At 38.1% G+C, this 17,659-nt stretch overlaps 3 protein-coding genes across 5 annotated transcripts; all 3 read right to left on the reverse strand.

Moving 5' to 3' along the window:
• Nucleotides 1-4,313: 4,313 nt before the first annotated feature.
• Nucleotides 4,314-6,191, reverse strand: LOC132162130 (UDP-glycosyltransferase 89B2). Its single transcript, XM_059572392.2, has one exon. The coding sequence runs from the start codon at nt 5,839-5,841 to the stop codon at nt 4,465-4,467; it is 1,377 nt and encodes a 458-aa protein (XP_059428375.2). The 5' UTR covers nt 5,842-6,191; the 3' UTR covers nt 4,314-4,464.
• Nucleotides 6,192-6,384: 193 nt separating this feature from the next.
• On the reverse strand, nt 6,385-7,861 carry LOC132167298 (uncharacterized). Of its 3 annotated transcripts, XM_059578218.2 has the most exons (4): nt 7,725-7,861; nt 6,872-7,099; nt 6,602-6,768; nt 6,385-6,483 (listed from the first exon to the last, which is right to left on the reverse strand). In XM_059578218.2, exons 1-3 carry the CDS (start codon nt 7,785-7,787, stop codon nt 6,613-6,615), a joined length of 447 nt encoding a protein of 148 aa, XP_059434201.1. In that variant the 5' UTR covers nt 7,788-7,861; the 3' UTR covers nt 6,385-6,483; nt 6,602-6,612. The 3 variants fall into 3 exon arrangements, with proteins under 3 accessions (XP_059434201.1, XP_059434202.1, XP_059434200.1); XM_059578219.2 differs by lacking the exon at nt 6,385-6,483 and having other exon boundaries at nt 6,496-6,756; XM_059578217.2 differs by lacking the exon at nt 6,385-6,483 and having other exon boundaries at nt 6,496-6,768.
• A 1,114-nt stretch (nt 7,862-8,975) lies between these two features.
• On the reverse strand, nt 8,976-17,315 carry LOC132166915 (cellulose synthase A catalytic subunit 3 [UDP-forming]). Its single transcript, XM_059577773.2, has 15 exons — nt 16,877-17,315; nt 16,419-16,575; nt 15,817-16,012; nt 15,245-15,465; nt 15,011-15,128; nt 14,720-14,918; nt 14,087-14,353; nt 13,596-13,941; nt 13,368-13,505; nt 13,053-13,178; nt 12,737-12,949; nt 12,285-12,549; nt 11,718-11,920; nt 10,266-10,616; nt 8,976-9,853 (listed from the first exon to the last, which is right to left on the reverse strand). Exons 2-15 carry the CDS (start codon nt 16,440-16,442, stop codon nt 9,269-9,271), a joined length of 3,252 nt encoding a protein of 1,083 aa, XP_059433756.1. The 5' UTR covers nt 16,443-16,575; nt 16,877-17,315; the 3' UTR covers nt 8,976-9,268.
• Nucleotides 17,316-17,659: the final 344 nt, after the last annotated feature.

The following is a 17,659-nucleotide window of genomic DNA, read 5'->3' on the forward strand; positions in this document are numbered from 1 at the left end:
TGTTTTCACTATCAAGCTTACATGGACAGTGAAGGAAAAACAATATTAACCTCCTCCTTGATTACAAAATCATACCATATTTCTCTGTTAATTTCAAATTAAAAGTTAATATCCCTTAAATTGAAGAGTAATATACACGTACCAACTACTATTAAGTGCTAAAATCTATTGGATAAGCTAACAAAACCTTTTCATAATATAAAAATAAAAAATTGGAGATTAATTAAATGTATAAATTAATATTCTCATCATTGCACTAGCTGTTGGAGGCTTAAAGTAGTTAGTAGAGTTTATTCTTTAAAATTATTGAAAGAGTAGATAGTTTCTTAAAATTAGGCTAGAAACTTGAAAGATTAGAAATCAACTGTCTAATGAAAAACACTTCGAAAAGTAAAAGTTAATGTCTAATTTGCACAATAAAAATATAGTATAATTCTGCCAAAACCTCGTATAATTTTACCAATGAGAAGCACACTTGGTATTTGGACTTGAGTTGCGACTTGGGTAAGTTTAAAGTGGATTCATTGAAATTGGGATATCTAATTTCAATGGGTTTAGACTCAAACCAAACCCTTTAGATTTGAAAGTATGGGTGACAATTCTTGTTCGCGTGTTAAATACGGGTTGTGTCGAGACATACATATAAGCTTGTATAGGTCAGTCATGACTTAACATATTTAATTGAACAAGCCAGACCGTTAAACCCTAAACCACTAATTTCATATTGAGTTTGTTTTCTTCATTGCGCACAATCGGACGCTAACGTTGAACTGACCCTGTGTCATTTTTGCAGGTCGTGTAAACAATTGCCAGCTCTTCATGTCACGTATCAGGTTTGTTAAAGTATTGATTAAGTGATTAATTTTATCTCTTCTTATCAGCTTAAGCTTTCATGAAAACTAGTGATTTAACATGGTATTAAAGCCAAAGGTCATGGAATCAAATCTTGACTCCGTCAATTCACCCTCCATTTAAATGAAATATTCCACGTGTTGAGCCTTATCTATTAAATAAAAGTTTGAGCCCACAAATGAGGGAGAGTGTTAAAGTATTGACTAAGTGATTAAATTTATCTCTTCATATCAGTTTAAGTTTTCAGGAAAACTGGTAATTTAACATAAATCATGTCAAAGCATGCGTATAAAACTATATAAGCCAGCACTAAATCGACCCATCTAATTAAACGAGTCAAACATCTCAACCTTAATCTATTAATTTTATATCAAGTTTATAAGTCGTATAAAAAATTTTCCGCTATATTAGAAATGCGACACTATTCGAGAGTGCACAAAAAGAAGCATTGTAGTAATACATGCATACAGTTGAAATAGAGATCTAAACGAAGGTGAATAGTTGTAGGGTTTGGATAATGCCACCTCAACTACCTTTTAAAGAAGCTATTTATACAGATTAACAAACAAAACCCAATTGGGTCCCCTTTTGAAAAGCAATTTTTGGTGCCATAGCATCACATATCTAAAATATATGAAAAAGACCCATTTGGGTATTTCAATTAGCTCCCTCGAATGGGAACCAATCTAATGTGGACCCCCAAATGTTGGATTTTTTTATGTACCCTAATCATTGTACACTTGGCATGCTCATAATTCATCAACGGTTCCCATCATGTGATCACATTGTGTGTTTGTTAGTAGGTTTTCTAGTTCCTTCACCCATCAATTTTTAGGCTGAGGAAAATGATGCTTCTTTGAGAACAATTCTTTGTCCCTCTTCTGCTGAAGATCAAAAATGGGTGGTTTATAGAGAGTGGTACACAGTTTGGTCCCACATAAAAGGAAGAAAATTCTGGATTTGTTGCTGACTAGATGGGGCAATCTTGGCCGTCCGATTTGCCGAAAGTATTTTGAATCATTGTACCATCAGACAGAGTTGTCTACGATGGGTCCCATTTATAACTTTATCTCTGCCACGTGTACAGCCTACAATTAGGAGACATTCAAGGCTATAAATAATTGCGTTTTTCATAACCTTTTCAATGCAAGAATTTGGTCAATTCAGATGGTCTGTGACTGTACTCTGTATGGCTATCTTGTCAATCACATGGTCATGTGTGGCCAATAACAGGATTGAGATTTTCCCAAATATTTTGTCCTAATTTTTAATTAATTAATTAATTAATTAATTTTTTTTCAAATTTCAAAAAATATTCGATCCAAATAAATTTTAGACAGCTCGAAATACAGGGTCTATCTGCTCGATTGCTCGAGCAGCCCTATACTCCTCTCTCATTCAAAGAAATTTCAAACAAAAAATTCAAGAAATTGATGCTTGTTTGGAAGCAAATTTGTTATTGTTTTTATTTTCGGTACATATTTATATGCAAATTTTGGATTCGATCATGTCTATATGCAAATTTTTGCCATGGAAAAGTAAGAGATTTGAAGTGAAAGAAAGAGAAAGTTGAAGTAAAAGTTTGAAGGGCATGTGTGGAGTGATTAGGAGGATTTTCAGCTTCTCAAGGCATGCAGATTATCATGTGTACTATGACTTTCAAGTGCCAATTAGATAGAAAAAGGCTATCATGAGGATTACTTGCTGTGTGGGAAAAAGAGACTTTCCCAAGAAAAAGAAGAAGAAGAAGCTGGTGAAAAGATTTAGCTAATGCCCTTCCCCATCGGATGAAGAGTTTCCCAAAGATCATAACAATACAAAATTCTTTTTGTGCAGTAAAACTTTACCAGCAAATGTGAAAATGATTAGGAATCTGCAAACTTATGACAAAAATGATTAAAACTCTGCAGTGTTTTTATTACAAAAATAAATAAATAAATAAAACAGTTTAAACGGATACGATAAACTTAGTGAAATATAACAAATATGTTAAAATATTAATTAAATGATTAAATCAATTTTTTTTGTCGAATGAAGTTTTTGAGACAAATTATGATTTTAACGTAATATTTATTGAGAATTATAGTGTGTGCTACAAGAATAAATAACCACTATACATACCACGACATAGGAAACGTTCCTTATTTAGGGGATACCCAACACTTAAATCTAGGCTATCGTGGGACTGATCACACGTGGAAGATGGAATAAGGCATAAAAGTAATTTTATGAGAACCACGATAAAAAGGTAAGTCTTGATCATTTTGACCCTAACTCAAAACTTGGATTGTAAAGCATTTTACTATTCTTCTTTATCAAACGTTTACTAACTTAAGCATCGAATTATCTCATGCCAGCACCATTGGCATGCAATTTGGTCATTGTTGGACATAAGAAAACTGTTCTAACTATATCATAGCAAATTGCTAGGTCTTGAATTCAAATATTTTTTGTCATTCACCTTTTATTTTAATTAAATATTATAGTTACATGAATCAAATATTAAACTCAAGAAGATTGGGATCTTGATGCCCCACTCATCCAAAAGGAAGCCCTAGAGCCAAGAGAGTTGGGCCAAGGATATAGGCCTAGGAGGCACCTATAGCCTACTCCTTTTGATGGACCAAAACTTGGGAAGTTGCCGGCCTATAATGCCTCTACCAATATCCTAGGAGGCACCTATAGCCTACTCCTTTTGATGGACCAAAACTTGGGAAGTTGCCGGCCTATAATGCCTCTACCAAACTCATTGACACCTCTTTTACTTCTTCTCCAGCACCATGGACCATTTCAACTTTTCATTGATTATGTCCATTTCATATAATTCTTCTGGGAATAACTTTAATACGGTATTGGCATAAAATTAGGGTTTTATGCCCTTCATTCACAAACTGACATCTTAGCTTAGCATACAATAAGAAATAAAAAAAAAAAAAAAAACACCACACCTGATTATCAAATTTTATTAATTAAAAAAAAAAAACAAATTAGAAAATCACTCCAGCCACCCAAGGTGGCCAGCAAGTCACCCAAGAGGAAGGTGGAGGCGGCTCGCACCACCTCAGATGTCACGAGGTGGCCACGCCAACCCATTTGGTGTCTCTCATTGTGGTTGCCCTCATTTTGATTTAGTGTTTTGTTATAATTTTTATTTTTTGCATTTTTTTTAATTGCTGATAAGTCACATTGTGAATTAGAAAATCACTCCAGCCACCCAAGGTGGCCAGCAAGTCACCCAAGAGGAAGGTGGAGGCGGCTCGCACCACCTCAGATGTCAAGAGGTGGCCACGCCAACCCATTTGGTGTCTCTCATTGTGGTTGCCCTCATTTTGATTTAGTGTTTTGTTATAATTTTTATTTTTTGCATTTTTTTTAATCGCTGATAAGTCACATTGTGATTGATTGATTGATTCTGCCACACGACCGTATAGAAGCAGCAAGCCCTCTTCTCTCTGTTTCTCTCTTGTTCCAAGGATTTCAACTTTAGCAATATTTCACTTTAATTTAGGGCAAGTCTCGTTACAAAACATAAGGAAGATTCAGTGGCAACTGAAACTAGAGACACAAAATCCAAAAAAATAAAAAATAAACTAGCTAAAATACTAAAATAAATTACTTCTTATAATCAACTAATAGCTTCCCCATTTCTTCCAAAGCTTGATGTGAACTTCCCCCTCTACCGGCAGCCAGGGCTGCATCCCTTAGCTCTTTGGCTCGGACCCTCTCCGGCCTATCTCTGACAACCGAGATTCTCAATAGTCGAGCCAACTCGGTGGACTTCGGGATGTTTTGAGTGGCCCCACCAACTGGGATTCCCACCCGTAATTCGTCCACCAACAACTTGGCATTCGAGAACTGGTCTGCACCCATCGGCCACGTCAGCATCACAACGCCGGCGGCAATCCCTTCCAACACCGAGTTCCACCCGCAGTGAGTTAGAAACGCACCCACGGCTCGATGCCTCAGAATGGCCACCTGCGGAGCCCACCCATTGATCACAAGACCTCTGCCGTCCACACGATCTTTGAACCCATCAAGAATCACGCCGCCGGGCTCCTCGCCATGCGCATCCGGAAACTTCACGCACAAAATGAAGTGGACCCCGCTAACTTCCAGCGCGGCAGCCACCACATCCATTTGCTTGCTATTCAACACCGCATGACTCCCAAAGCAAACGTACACGACCGAGTTGTCGGGACGAGAGTCCAGCCACGTCATGACCTCGTGACGTGGCACAGAGCTGGCCCCACCTCTGTTAGCCACCTCCTCCAGAGGCAATACAGGTCCGACTGCCCACACCCGATCATTCCCCAGCTCTCTTTTCAAATGGTCAAAGTAAACGCCTTCCAACTCCGCGAACGAGTTAAACACCAATCCCCAACTCACGGTATTGGCCAGCATGTTGCTTTTGTAAAATTCCCAATCTGGGTCTCCTTCTTGGCCGATTCTGTACTGCTGGGGGACCTGCCACCAAGGGTAAACAGGGGAATTCGGGATTCTCGGAAGCGAAACTGGGAAATTGATGTTCTCCGGATCATCGTTCTTCGGTTGGTCGCGACTCATGGAAAAAGCCACCGACATCCCAAAGGCACCGGAGGGAGAGAAGACGACACGTGGCACGCCGAGCTCACGCGCGAGGTGGTGGGTCCAGCCGAGGAAGAAATCTGAGAGAATGGCCACAGGCGGCGAGGAGTGGGACTGGAACCAGTGGAGGAGGATAGGATAGTGAAGGTCACGCAGGGCGCGCATGTTAGCGGAGAACCTCTTCTGTTGGGGAGCGGCCATGTCAGGGGATGGGAGGATCAAGTGGTTGAGAGAAGATGGGTGGGAGGAGAGGTAGGGGTCAAGCAAAGGGAGGTTATCGTGGGTGACTAAAACGGTGACGGTTAGGCCACGGGTGAGTAACCGATAGGTGAGGTCGAGGAGGGGTATGATGTGGCCGGCGGCTGGGTAGGGATAAACGGCGATGTGCACGCCAGGGGTGGACATGGTTGAGCTTGAGAAATTTGGGAGGCTATATAGTCCTTGGGTTTTTACTTTCACTTTTCAGTGTTTGCCAGCAGTGGGGCTAAAATTGCTAAAAGGGTTTACTGCATTATCTTCTTCCTTTATGCAACAAAACACATGCACTCTTGCACACGTCTCAATGGCTCGAGCGCATAAAAACTAAAAAGGGTCGGGTGCAGCAACAAAACACATGCACTCTTGCACGCATTCGCATGATATTTAATTATTTATTATTGATATTTCTCCAAAAATTCGTTCTATATCAAATAATATTTATTATTGATATTTTTACTACAAATATCATTATTTATTATTGGTTCTACTTGTTAAGAAACCAATAGAGTCTGTTTTATAGTTGTTCTTATCTCTTCTCTTAATGTTCTAGTTGTATTTGTTCTACTTGTTTGTTTTGAATTAGGTCTCCTAGTTTTTTTTTTCAAGTTTGAGTTTGTCAAACTTGATTACAATTGTAACTCTTTGCCTATATATACAATGAGAAGGAAGCTGAGACTTCATTCCACCAAAAGCAAGTTTCTTTGCTTTCTTTCACTACTTCTACACCTTTACATTTACTTGAAACAAAACCACGATCAAGCACTTCATTGGTGCACCTTTGCAGAGCAACTACAAAAACAAGGCATGATGCATCAACTCTTAGCATTTATATTACATCAAAATACATTTTAAAAAAAAAAAAGGTTCTAAAAAATATGAACATATTAAACAAAGCCTATATGAACACCTCATAGAACACTAATCACTCCTTGATTTATTATGTTTTCCTTTTCCCGTCACACAATGTTTGACGAGTTGCTTCAATCCCTCCTTGGGACGACTCTTCTTCTTCACACTTTTCGCCTCCAATATTTTCCTCTCCGCGTCAAATTCCACCTCCAACTGCAAACACAGCTGATACAATACATCAGGCTCATCAGATTAACATGCTCCTTACCCTCTATATATCATTCATCAAACGGTCATGATTGGTTCATTGTTGTGGTTTTTCTTTTACCTTCAGTACACGGTCCTCTACTTGCTCAAGCCTCTCAATAAGCGTTCCTTTCACCTCGGTCTCCATTAGCACGTGGTTGAGCGGACGGCTGTGCTTCTCTAGGCTCTTTGGGGAGAAATCGGTGGACGACCTTTGCCCATCGCTCGTCGGGGTCCCGCTTGATCCAACGGATGCACATGAGCTCTTTGGGGATCTGTTGCACCCTTTAATTTCCTCCAAGTGCCTCAACTGATGCCATGTATTAACCAAGTACATGAAAATTTGTACACAAATCTCATTAGAAAAAAAAAAAAAAAAAAACCCTTAAAAAAGCCATCAATTTTATTGATAGTGTTATCCTCCATTAGGATTTTCATTAAATATCTTGAATTTATTATGTTTAAGAATTATAGTTTTTCATTAAATATCTTGAATTTACTAAGTTTAAACCTAGAGATCATAATGTCTTTTTCAAGCTTTTTAGAAGTACAAAAATATCGATAACTTTTTTAATATGACGAGTCCGTCACCACAACCCCACTAAAGTACAAGTTGGTAAAGTCCTTTTTTTGGGGCATCTGGTTCGCAGACTACTACTGCAAGATTCAAACCCGTAATCATTAGAAAGAAAGGAAGGAAAAATTGAATTTTATCCTATGATGCTTTACCAACTCAACTACCACCTTAGTCGTAGTCCATATCAATTTAATAATAGATTAAGTTGGAGAAGTTATCTGACCTGACCTGAAGAAAACTCTAAGAAGCAAAAAAGAGTTTCCAAAATGTTACCAAAATATAGCTTGGATATCTATATCAAGCTTTCTATCATAGGGAAATTAATACACAACACACCCATATATATATAGATACTAACCATGTGATCCAAACGATCAAGCCTAGAAATAATGGGTTCCTCAATGACGAGAGCCATTGCCATTGCCAATACAATACTTTTTCTCGGGAAACAAACTGATCTTTGTGTCTTTTTTGTCTCAGAGAGGTGGGGAGGTCTTGTTTGGGACTATAAGAGTTCTAAGAGGTTCCTTTAAAAGGGTAACATACGGTGAGAGACAAAAAAAATTGTCACAAGCTGCCACGCGTCCATCATCTAGAATAGGTGTCGATATGAATGACGGACACGTGTCATGCCAATGAGGGGTTGTTCGGATGAGGATGATAAATGATTGTGTATGGGCAGTGGGCCATGGCAATAGATGAGGACTGTGGAGTGGGCATGTGTGCTTCATGTGATCGTATGTCAGAGACATGTAAAGATAACGATGAGAGATTGGAGAATTAATTGGACGGAGCATGTGTACGTAGGTTGTAGTAACTCATAAGACTTTCTTATATAATAAAATATGAGAAAAGTTAAAAAAAAATATCTAATGGTACTTTAATCTTTTTAGTTAGAAGTTAATGGATGGATATGTTGAAGGAAGGCAAATTGAATTAAATTAAAAGTTCATGAGGTTAAATTGAGAACTTTTGAAATTTGAGGAGAATTTCTCAAAACGAGTGATAATTAGGTGGTTTAAAATAAAATTTTTCCAAAATAATTCTAAGAGAAGATTGGATCCTCATGAATTTGAAGGTAATTTGCTGATAGTTTCTGTCAAAACTTCAAATAGAAGTTCATGATGAAAAATTATTTGTCATTCATGCTTATTAGTACCAAACAAAATCAAACCATAAATAGTAAAGGTAAGTAATTTTAAGAGGCCTATTTGTGTTATACTAAGAATGATGTGGCTATTAAAATCATTATTAGGCTTATGATTAATCGTTATTGAATTTTAATCCAAAAGTGATTTTAATAGCCACACAATTCTTAATATTACTTCATTTAGCGAAGAATGATCTTTTGAATACTCAAGATAGGGTTTGGATGGAAGAATGTCCTCATTGTATTGCTCCTATTATTTCTTTAGAGCTTGTTGCTCTTGTTATTTAGAGTTTTCTAAACTCTGGTCTATTTGATTATGAAATGAGATGAATCTTTTATCAAAAAAAAAATAGTCACATCATTCTTAGTAGGACACAAATAAGCAATTTTGAATTACCCTAAAGGTAATGAAGATGGATCGATTCAACATTGCGTTCACCATAAACTGGGAGATATATATAAAAAGAATAAGTAAATGGTTCCATAAGCAATGTCCAAAGTTTTCAGAATAAGTTATGTTCAAAATAATACATAATATCACTCCTGTAACAACAAAATAATTTTCTTTACCACCTATGATCTGCACTGCACTGCACATGGTGTAAATTTCACATGGACAAACAAGCTCACAGACACAAAGATTACAGCAAAAATATGAGGCAATTACACAACTCTCCCCACCTCTCAAAGCTTTAGTTGGGCAAGGAGAATAACTTAAATCGAATTTTCAGTCTTCCAGCAGTGTTTCCCTCTTAGCAGTTGATTCCACACAACTGCACATCTGGTCCAGTAACTCTTGTGGTGAACGGGTCTATCCGCACCCATAACAAAGAGAAAATGGAAGCGAGGAGAATCGACCAGACGACGACAATGGTGGGTGTTCGGTTCTGGCGACCCATCAAACCTTTGAGGAAAGGGTACAGATGGACAATCACCCAGAAGGCAAAGAAGAGCTTGCCGAATAGCGGACCCCATGATTGGTAACCGCTGTTGATGGCGTAGGAGATCCCGGCAACGACACCAACCAAGTTTATGATGAGGAGAGTAGTTGGTGGGATGAGAAGGGTTGTCCACTTGAACATGTACAGTTCAGTAAAGTCTCCGTCTTCATCCGATGCCTTGGATGTAACAGTGAAGTTGGTGTCAATTCCGGCGAGTACTTTCAGCAACCCTTGGCAAACGGCAAAGAGATGGGCTGAAACACCACCAATAACCCAAAACTGTTCATTTCTCCACCACTCGTCGATTCCAACACCACTCCACCTCATCTCTAGGATACCAGTAGCAAAGATGGAAAGAAAGAGTGATATAAACCATATACTTGCAATGTTACTGATCTGCAAACGGAAAGAGCCAAGCAAAAGAATTTAGCACATTCATTTTGAGACAATATCCATACTATACACCAAGCTGGAACATACTAGAGCCAATTGGTATGTTTCATCATGGAGAAAGTTTCACCCGATGCACACGAAAATACAGACAAGTTTTTTTTTTTTTTTTTCTTTTTCTTTTTCTTTTTTCTCCAAGCCCTTTTTATTTTGAAAACAGAAACTTGTGAGAAACATGCTAATTTATGGATGTCGTGCATGTTATTTGGGGAATGTTAATTCATAACGAGGAATTTCATATTCCGAAGCCAAACCACGACTAACTCCCCAAATAACACGACACAGTAAGCTGTTGTAATATGAAGGGACTGCACTAGTGCCCTATTAAGATAAATTGAAAAGCAGTGATATAACGAACCTGTGGAATGATGAACTTGTTAGTAAGTAGACAAACGGCTGGCAAAGTACAATACATAAGAAGAGGAATGGAAGTGATTGGATAGATGGTGGTGTTCACATATGCGAATCTCTCGAGCCACTTAAGCCTGCCACTATAACCATACCAGATAGGGCAATGTCTACTGAGAAGAATTTCCACAGAACCTAGAGCCCATCGAAGCACTTGGTTGAGACGATCTGAAAGATTTATAGGAGCAGACCCTTTAAAGGCAGGGCGCTTGGGCATGCAGTAAATTGACCGCCAACCACGAGCATGCATCTTGAATCCCGTAAGAATATCTTCTGTAACAGAACCATAAATCCATCCAATCTGCAGAGAAAAAGACATATTAATGATAGAAAATAAAATAAGATGACATTTTATCAAATATGAGTCATCAAAAATTCAATTTACCATATGTTCAGAAATAATACAATTTATCATCAACTTATCCTAAACTGGGAAGACCACGCACACACAATAGGTGGTGCATGATAATGTCTTGTTTGTCAATTAATAGATAATTACTACAAGCACCAACTATCAGCAAAATTCCACCCATCAAGAAATTTCAAGTAGGTAAGAGGGTGGACTAAAAAAACAGGAAGAAAAAAATTCTGTAACAAACTTTTATCAGGTTCCAAATTTCATTAAAAAAAAAAAACCTGCTACCAGTTGGGAGTATCTTAGAGGTGGATATTTATTTGAACAGAAGTTCTAGGTTTAAACAGTCTCCTCCCCATCCAACACTGCGGACTATGTAACCCAGAAAGTAACAAAAGTTGATTGATTGATATGATCCCGCAAAAAACAAGGACTCTATATGGATGTGGAAAATGTCATTTCATGTAGTGTGCACACATCCCCAAACAAATAATCTTAGTACCTGACTCAAAGTTAGGGGAAGAAACAGGCATCCCAAATTCCCAATAACTTGCAGTTGCATACACTAAAAAATATAAGCATACCCTACATCTAGGAGTGACTCTTCATTCAGACTTCTATGGGTATGGGAAAAGAACTCCCTGCACCAACCACTTTCCTTCAAGGTACATTTGTTTCTTGAGAAGACAGAAAAAGGGGTCCTGTTTATTCCTCCTATGATCTAAACACATCATGAGACTAAAATTAGGTCTTGTTCCTCATTCTTTCAGACATACACGACAATGATGCCAATCTGTAAAGCCAGAGGCAGAATTTGGAGTATAGTAGTATTTTACTCAACCAATTAATTTTATTGACAAACCAATTTTTCACTCATCTAAATGCCATCCTGCCTGTTTATATTCATCCATAATACTGGTAGCAGTCTTTTCATCCTGAAGTTAAGGTAATACTTTGTAGAAACAAAATTCCTAATGCAGGGAACAATAAAATAAAAATAAATAAATAAATGTCAAAAGAAAAGCATTAGATAAAAAGATAACACACCTCACGCCCCCAGTCTGTTTTGTCCTCATACCCGCAGCTGATGACATGAATAGCCTCTTTAAGAAGAGTCTCTGGTGTTGCAGATTGTGGAACACCACCATTCTCCATAAGTGTAGAGGCAACAAAAACAGCAGACTGGCCAAATCTTTTCTCCAGGCTCATTTGTGACATGAGTAGGGACTTTTCATCATCAAATCCAGCACCTGAATTTAAAAATTAGTAAGAGAAGGTTAGTTCATGTCTAACTAAATTAAATGAAAGGTACTAGATGCCATGGCCATCATACAAATATAGTTTCATGAAGACTAAGTTGATTTACTTACAAAAAGCAAAAAAAAAAACATGAACCAGTCAATTTTAGATATTAGATATTGTTTATGTGTTAAGGTTGACGTCTCAACAAGAATAAAAAGACAAGAAGCATAGTCGTCTCCTTTTAAACATGTAAACGAGGAATATAGAGTATTATTAGTCAATTTGCCACGTTGACAGAAAAAAGGGATGTTAACAGCTATATTTATAAGTGGAATATGGAAAAGAAATAAAAATAGTAATCAAGCAATGTACCTTCCACACCCTCTTCTATATCGTCTAGACTGAAAATAGGTACGGTGGGATCCACATTCTTGCTAGATTTCTTCTTGTCGGAACCTCTGTTACTAGACTTTGAACTCTTCTTCCGTGATCCACCACAAAGTGAAGATAGAATTCCAGCTTTCTTATGCTTAGGTTTGAGAGGTGGCTCATAACCATACAAAGCCGTTCTGTTGAAGACACATCCAGTACCCACATACACAGGGCCTTGAATGCCATCCAAACCTCTCAAGTTTATCTAAGATTCACAATGAAATAGATAAGCATCAAAAAGATAACAAATAGTTTGACAAATTTTTGAATGTTCGTCCAACTACTACGAGATAGCAAACTCAAAACACATGAGAACACACAACTAAAACCATTCAGTAACATCAGATAGAAACAAAGAATCCATCGCCTAAATAGAAGGATGTACAACTTACATCAAAGAAAACAGTATTACGGTTGGCATATCGGTCATTTCTATCAATACCATCAAATCTCTGTGGAAACTGAACGTAACAAACTTGTTTGCCAAGGTTTGGATCCATTAGGAAACACATGGCTTCCCTCAAGGCCTTGCTGTTGTTTACGTAGTGATCACAATCAAGATTCAACAAGAAAGGTCCATTGGTAAGGACTGCTGATACTCGAACCTGCAATATAGTATAGACCACTAGATATTAGATAATAAAAAGAAGATAATCCTAGACATCGAGAGAATGAAGAACTCCAAATCTCATATTGTCAACTACTCACAAGTGCATTCATAGCACCAGCCTTCTTGTGATGTTGAAAACCTGGGCGCTTTTCTCGAGAAACATAGACTAAACGTGGCAGTTCATTGCCCTCAGCATCAAGCCCTCCACTTTGACCCAAGAAAACCTTCACATAAATGAAACAGATACTTAGTAACCAACCAAATGATAATCCTGAGAGAGCAGATCTACTAGAATTACTTTAGAACCCAATGACTGAGAACCCGCCAAATAAGAAACAAACTTAAAACCACAAATGAGCAGTAACTAGCAATGTTCAGCACAAACAGATCCAACAATTTGAAGGAGAAGAAACCTGGATCATTCCTGGATGGTCTCTGGTGTTGTTTCCAGGCCATGGTGTACCATCTTGCATAATCCATCCTTCTTCGGGAACTTTCTGTGCTTTAGCAACAAGCCCATTAATACGGACTTTAAATTCTTCGTATTCTCTCTGCAATATGAGACAAAGAAGTAACATAAGAAGGACACTTTAAGGTAGAAAAACGGAGTTGAAAGGTGCATTGGGATAGTAAAACCTTACTTTCATAGCTCTACGATCTTTGACGAATGATGGTTGAACCTTATCCTTCAAGTAGTCAATCTTTTGTGCAAAGTACCATTCTGGGGCCCGAGGCTCAATGTTATATTTCTTGGAGAAAGGAACCCATTTCCTTGCAAATTCAGATGTTTCAGACAAAGCTTCAAATGTCAACATAGCAGCTCCATCATCAGATACATAGCAAGAGACCTTGTCAACTGGGTAGTCAACTGCAAGGATGGATAGCACAGTATTGGCTGTCACAAGGGGAGGCTCCTTCAATGGGTCAACAGTACTGACAAATATATCAACCGCAGCTAACTGTGACATTTCTCCTTCTCGGTCATATCTGTAATTCATATAATTTGGAATTAAAATCATATATATAAAAGGATGACACCAAGACTGAAATGACACATCCTCTTGAGACACATAAATGCAGATTTAATCACTAAGCCTGATATATGAGCATAGACTGCGATAGATATTCTTACCTCAGAGAAAGCCTGTCAAGATATGTTTCACGGTTTACTGGCAGCCACTTGGGGAACTGATCCAATATCCAGGATATTGCAAACCAAATCTCACAAATCACTGATATTAACCACAATGCATAGGCATTGGGTACAGGATTTGTAATTCGATAGTGCAAGAAAATGGAGAGAACAATGAGCCGCAGAACAATGACCATCCTATAAGGATTTATCCTAGAAGATGGAATAGAAACCTTTCTTGAGAGAGGTTGCCGAGCTTCATCATTCCTGCAAAACAAAAGGCGACATGGCATTAATTGCAGCCCTTCTCTACACAGGAATTAAGAAACAAGTGAAAATCATAGAAATTAAACTTGGGAAAACCAACTGAGTAACTATACTTAGTTTAACATCAGAACTCCATTTGAAAGTACTGCTAGAAAGTAATGACCAAGGTTGCCCAGTAAAATGCAAATACAAAATAAAGCTGAAGTAATCAAGAAAGCAAATTATGAAGTCTTTTTTTTTTTAATAAGTGCAAACTGTGAAGTCTTAAATCCACCATAAAGTGCAAGGAATTCCCAAGTGTAAAGCCTCAGTCAAATACAAAAAGATCAGCCAAAATTTAGTAATTTCAATCAAGAGGGAACCTACAGTAAAGAGTCATCCACAAGCACATCAGTGCTGGCATCAATATCTCCAGCCCCCCTTTCAGAAGTCGCTTGGCCGGTGCTCATTGGAACAACATTCTTTTCCTGCTTCATCTTCCAGCCATCAACTCTCTCTTTCCAGGCTACATTGCCTAATCCTGGAGAACCAAAATCCCTCACTGGATCCATAACCCTAATATTAGCTGCAGATAAAGTATAGCTCAAATCAACATCCGATGGCAACACTTAAATACAAATACAAAGTATATATCACATGTCAAGGCGAGAGACGTACGTGATTGATTAACATCAGATCCATAAGGAAGAGGATGGACACGCTTTCCACCACCAGCAACTCCAGGAGAAGCCATAGAAAGACGCTCGGGTGATGCGGCAGACAATTCTCCAGATACCTAAAAGTTGGCAATGGCCAAAAGATTAACTCCACTTCAAAAGTCATCCCCCCTCCCTCTAACCCAAACAATCAAGAAGAAGAAGATAACTAGTATTCAGAAGCTTGTTGTATTACCTCTGTTCCATTAGTGAGCAGGGGAATGTGGTTGTGAGAAACCTCTTTATCATAAGTGGGAGCCACAACATCCTCCCCACGTCCATATGTCATATGCCAGCTCAACATTCGCTCCGCAATCTTCTGCTTTTGGTTTTGATCTTCTGGAGTGTAATTGAAGTCACTAGCAACCTCATCAGCATCAACATCCTCTTCTCTATCACCAAGAATTGCAGAACTTCCTAGAATTAACAACACAAACAGTGACAACATATACTTAGAATATTTTGATTCAGCAAATATTCACGGCTTTTCAGAGATTGATAGTATTGCCAGCAATAAACTGCCTTGAAAGAAGTTCGGGGATGAAAGGAGCATACGACCCAGAGACAAAAGCATGTTTTCACATTTTATAATATTCAATTAGTCGAACCCTTTTTGCTTTGTGTTTGCAGTTTTCACAAAGTTCATGAACAATATCACAAGCTGGTGAATGATACCTAGTCTAGTAGGTGCAGTTAACGACTTTCTGAAAATCATATTATTTTTCATATTTCCCAGTGTATGGAAAAATTTCCACTAATATGACTTACCTTTGTGCCTCTTATATCGGGTTTTGCATTGAGGGCAAGACTGATTTCCATCCTTCCTCTCGTATTCATAGCAAGGCCTGCAAACAGGAAAAGCGCAAACATCGCAGGCAATAAATGGTTCACCATCTACAGTCTTCCCAACATTATCACCGCAGATTTGGCAGACATGTCCACCCAGGTTCTTTGTGGACTTTCCCTGGGTTATCACATTAAAACATATAACATTCAGCAAAACCGGATGCTGATATGAATCAATCAACACAATAATCTAAACCAAACAAGTGTACTCAAAGTTTATGGCTAATTAAAATCTAAAGGGCACAAAACAAACACAGGAAAATGTCAAAGTTCAATCTCTGAAATCTGAATGAATCTATGCCCCATCTGTTGCTGAATAATTAAAAATATTGTTGATTACATGGGACATTTCCACTCAACCGAACCTAGTGTAACTATTTGACTAAGTCGGGAGCAAAAGTTCTCAGTATGACAATCAAGACAACATCATGAATTTAATTTCATCGTGATTAACCGTTTACATTCCTCATCAACCAAACAAAGTGTCCATTGCAAGCTAAAGCTGAAGGTTTTTGGACACTCACCACAGTTTCTCCTTCTGATTCCATTGGCACCAGCTTCTCCTAGCCCAGATGTGAACAATGGTACCTTAGTCTCAACAAGATCTATGCATGCCTCAAAGCTCTGTGCTTCAAAAGCAAGCTTTTTTCTCAAATGAAGCCCAGATCTGAATAGGAATACCTGAAGGACAAGAAAAAATACATGTAAGAATCAGATTGTCTCCTTCAACAAGCACTCTCCACAGTCATCAATTGCTCCAGCAAAAGGAAATTTCTAACTCTTAATATTTATGTTTGGTTCTGAAAAAAATATACAAAAAGAAACGAGCAAACAAAGTACTTTCACAAATCCTTAACACACAAAACAGTTTTCATCGTTATCTCAGCACCCCAAATCTTAATTATAAGGCAATACTAGAAGAAACCCAGTCCTGAATTCTCAGTTTCTAAAGCAACAAACAGATCTCAGGAGATGAACTTACCTCAAAACGCAATCTTTGTCACAATTCAGCACAAAACAATGCGATCAGTGGAATTTCCAAGGAACCCAATTGAAATTCCTCTGGAAATGAAAGCTCAATTCTCCAAAATCTCCACCGGATCCCCTTCCAAGAATCCACCCAGAAAGAGAAATAGAGAGAGATCGAAGTCGGGGACTTTAGATCGAACAGACCCAAGTGGGAAGTGGACGAAACGAACAATGTTATGCTAAGCCCACCTCTGTCTCCCTCTTGAGTCTCTCCCCGAGTCTTAAACAGTGTGTGGTATAGCTGTCAATGATTGTTAAAGTAGATATAATAATATTTGGAGGAAATGGCTTTGAGGAGACGAAAGAGACGCAGCAACTGCGAGCTAAGACTTCCAACTCCACCGACAGTCTCTATGCTGTGTGTGTGAGAGAGAGAGAGAGAGAACCGACAGTCACTCTGATGTCCGCGCGTGTGTGGGAGAGGGAGAGAGAGAGAGAGAGAGATTGGTTAAGACAACACGTCACAGTCCAATCATTTGGTTCTGTAGATAAATTTACAGGAAAATTATTCGTCAAAAAAGAAATTTACAAGATAACAAACTAGAAAGTGAGCAAAAAAGAAAAATAAAACCGAAATCCAATCTCTTACTGAATTATTAACAATTTAAATAAAAAAATTGTTAAAATTTTGATTGAAAAAAAAAAAAAAAAAAAAACTTAATAGATCCAAATCGTTAAGACTTTATAAACAGATAGAGGGCATGTACCATTTCTCAAAACTATATATATATATTAA

The sequence above is a fragment of the Corylus avellana genome, chromosome 2 (assembly GCF_965113065.1).
Source record: "Corylus avellana chromosome 2, dhCorAvel1.hap1.2, whole genome shotgun sequence".
Taxonomy (NCBI): Eukaryota; Viridiplantae; Streptophyta; class Magnoliopsida; order Fagales; family Betulaceae; genus Corylus; species Corylus avellana.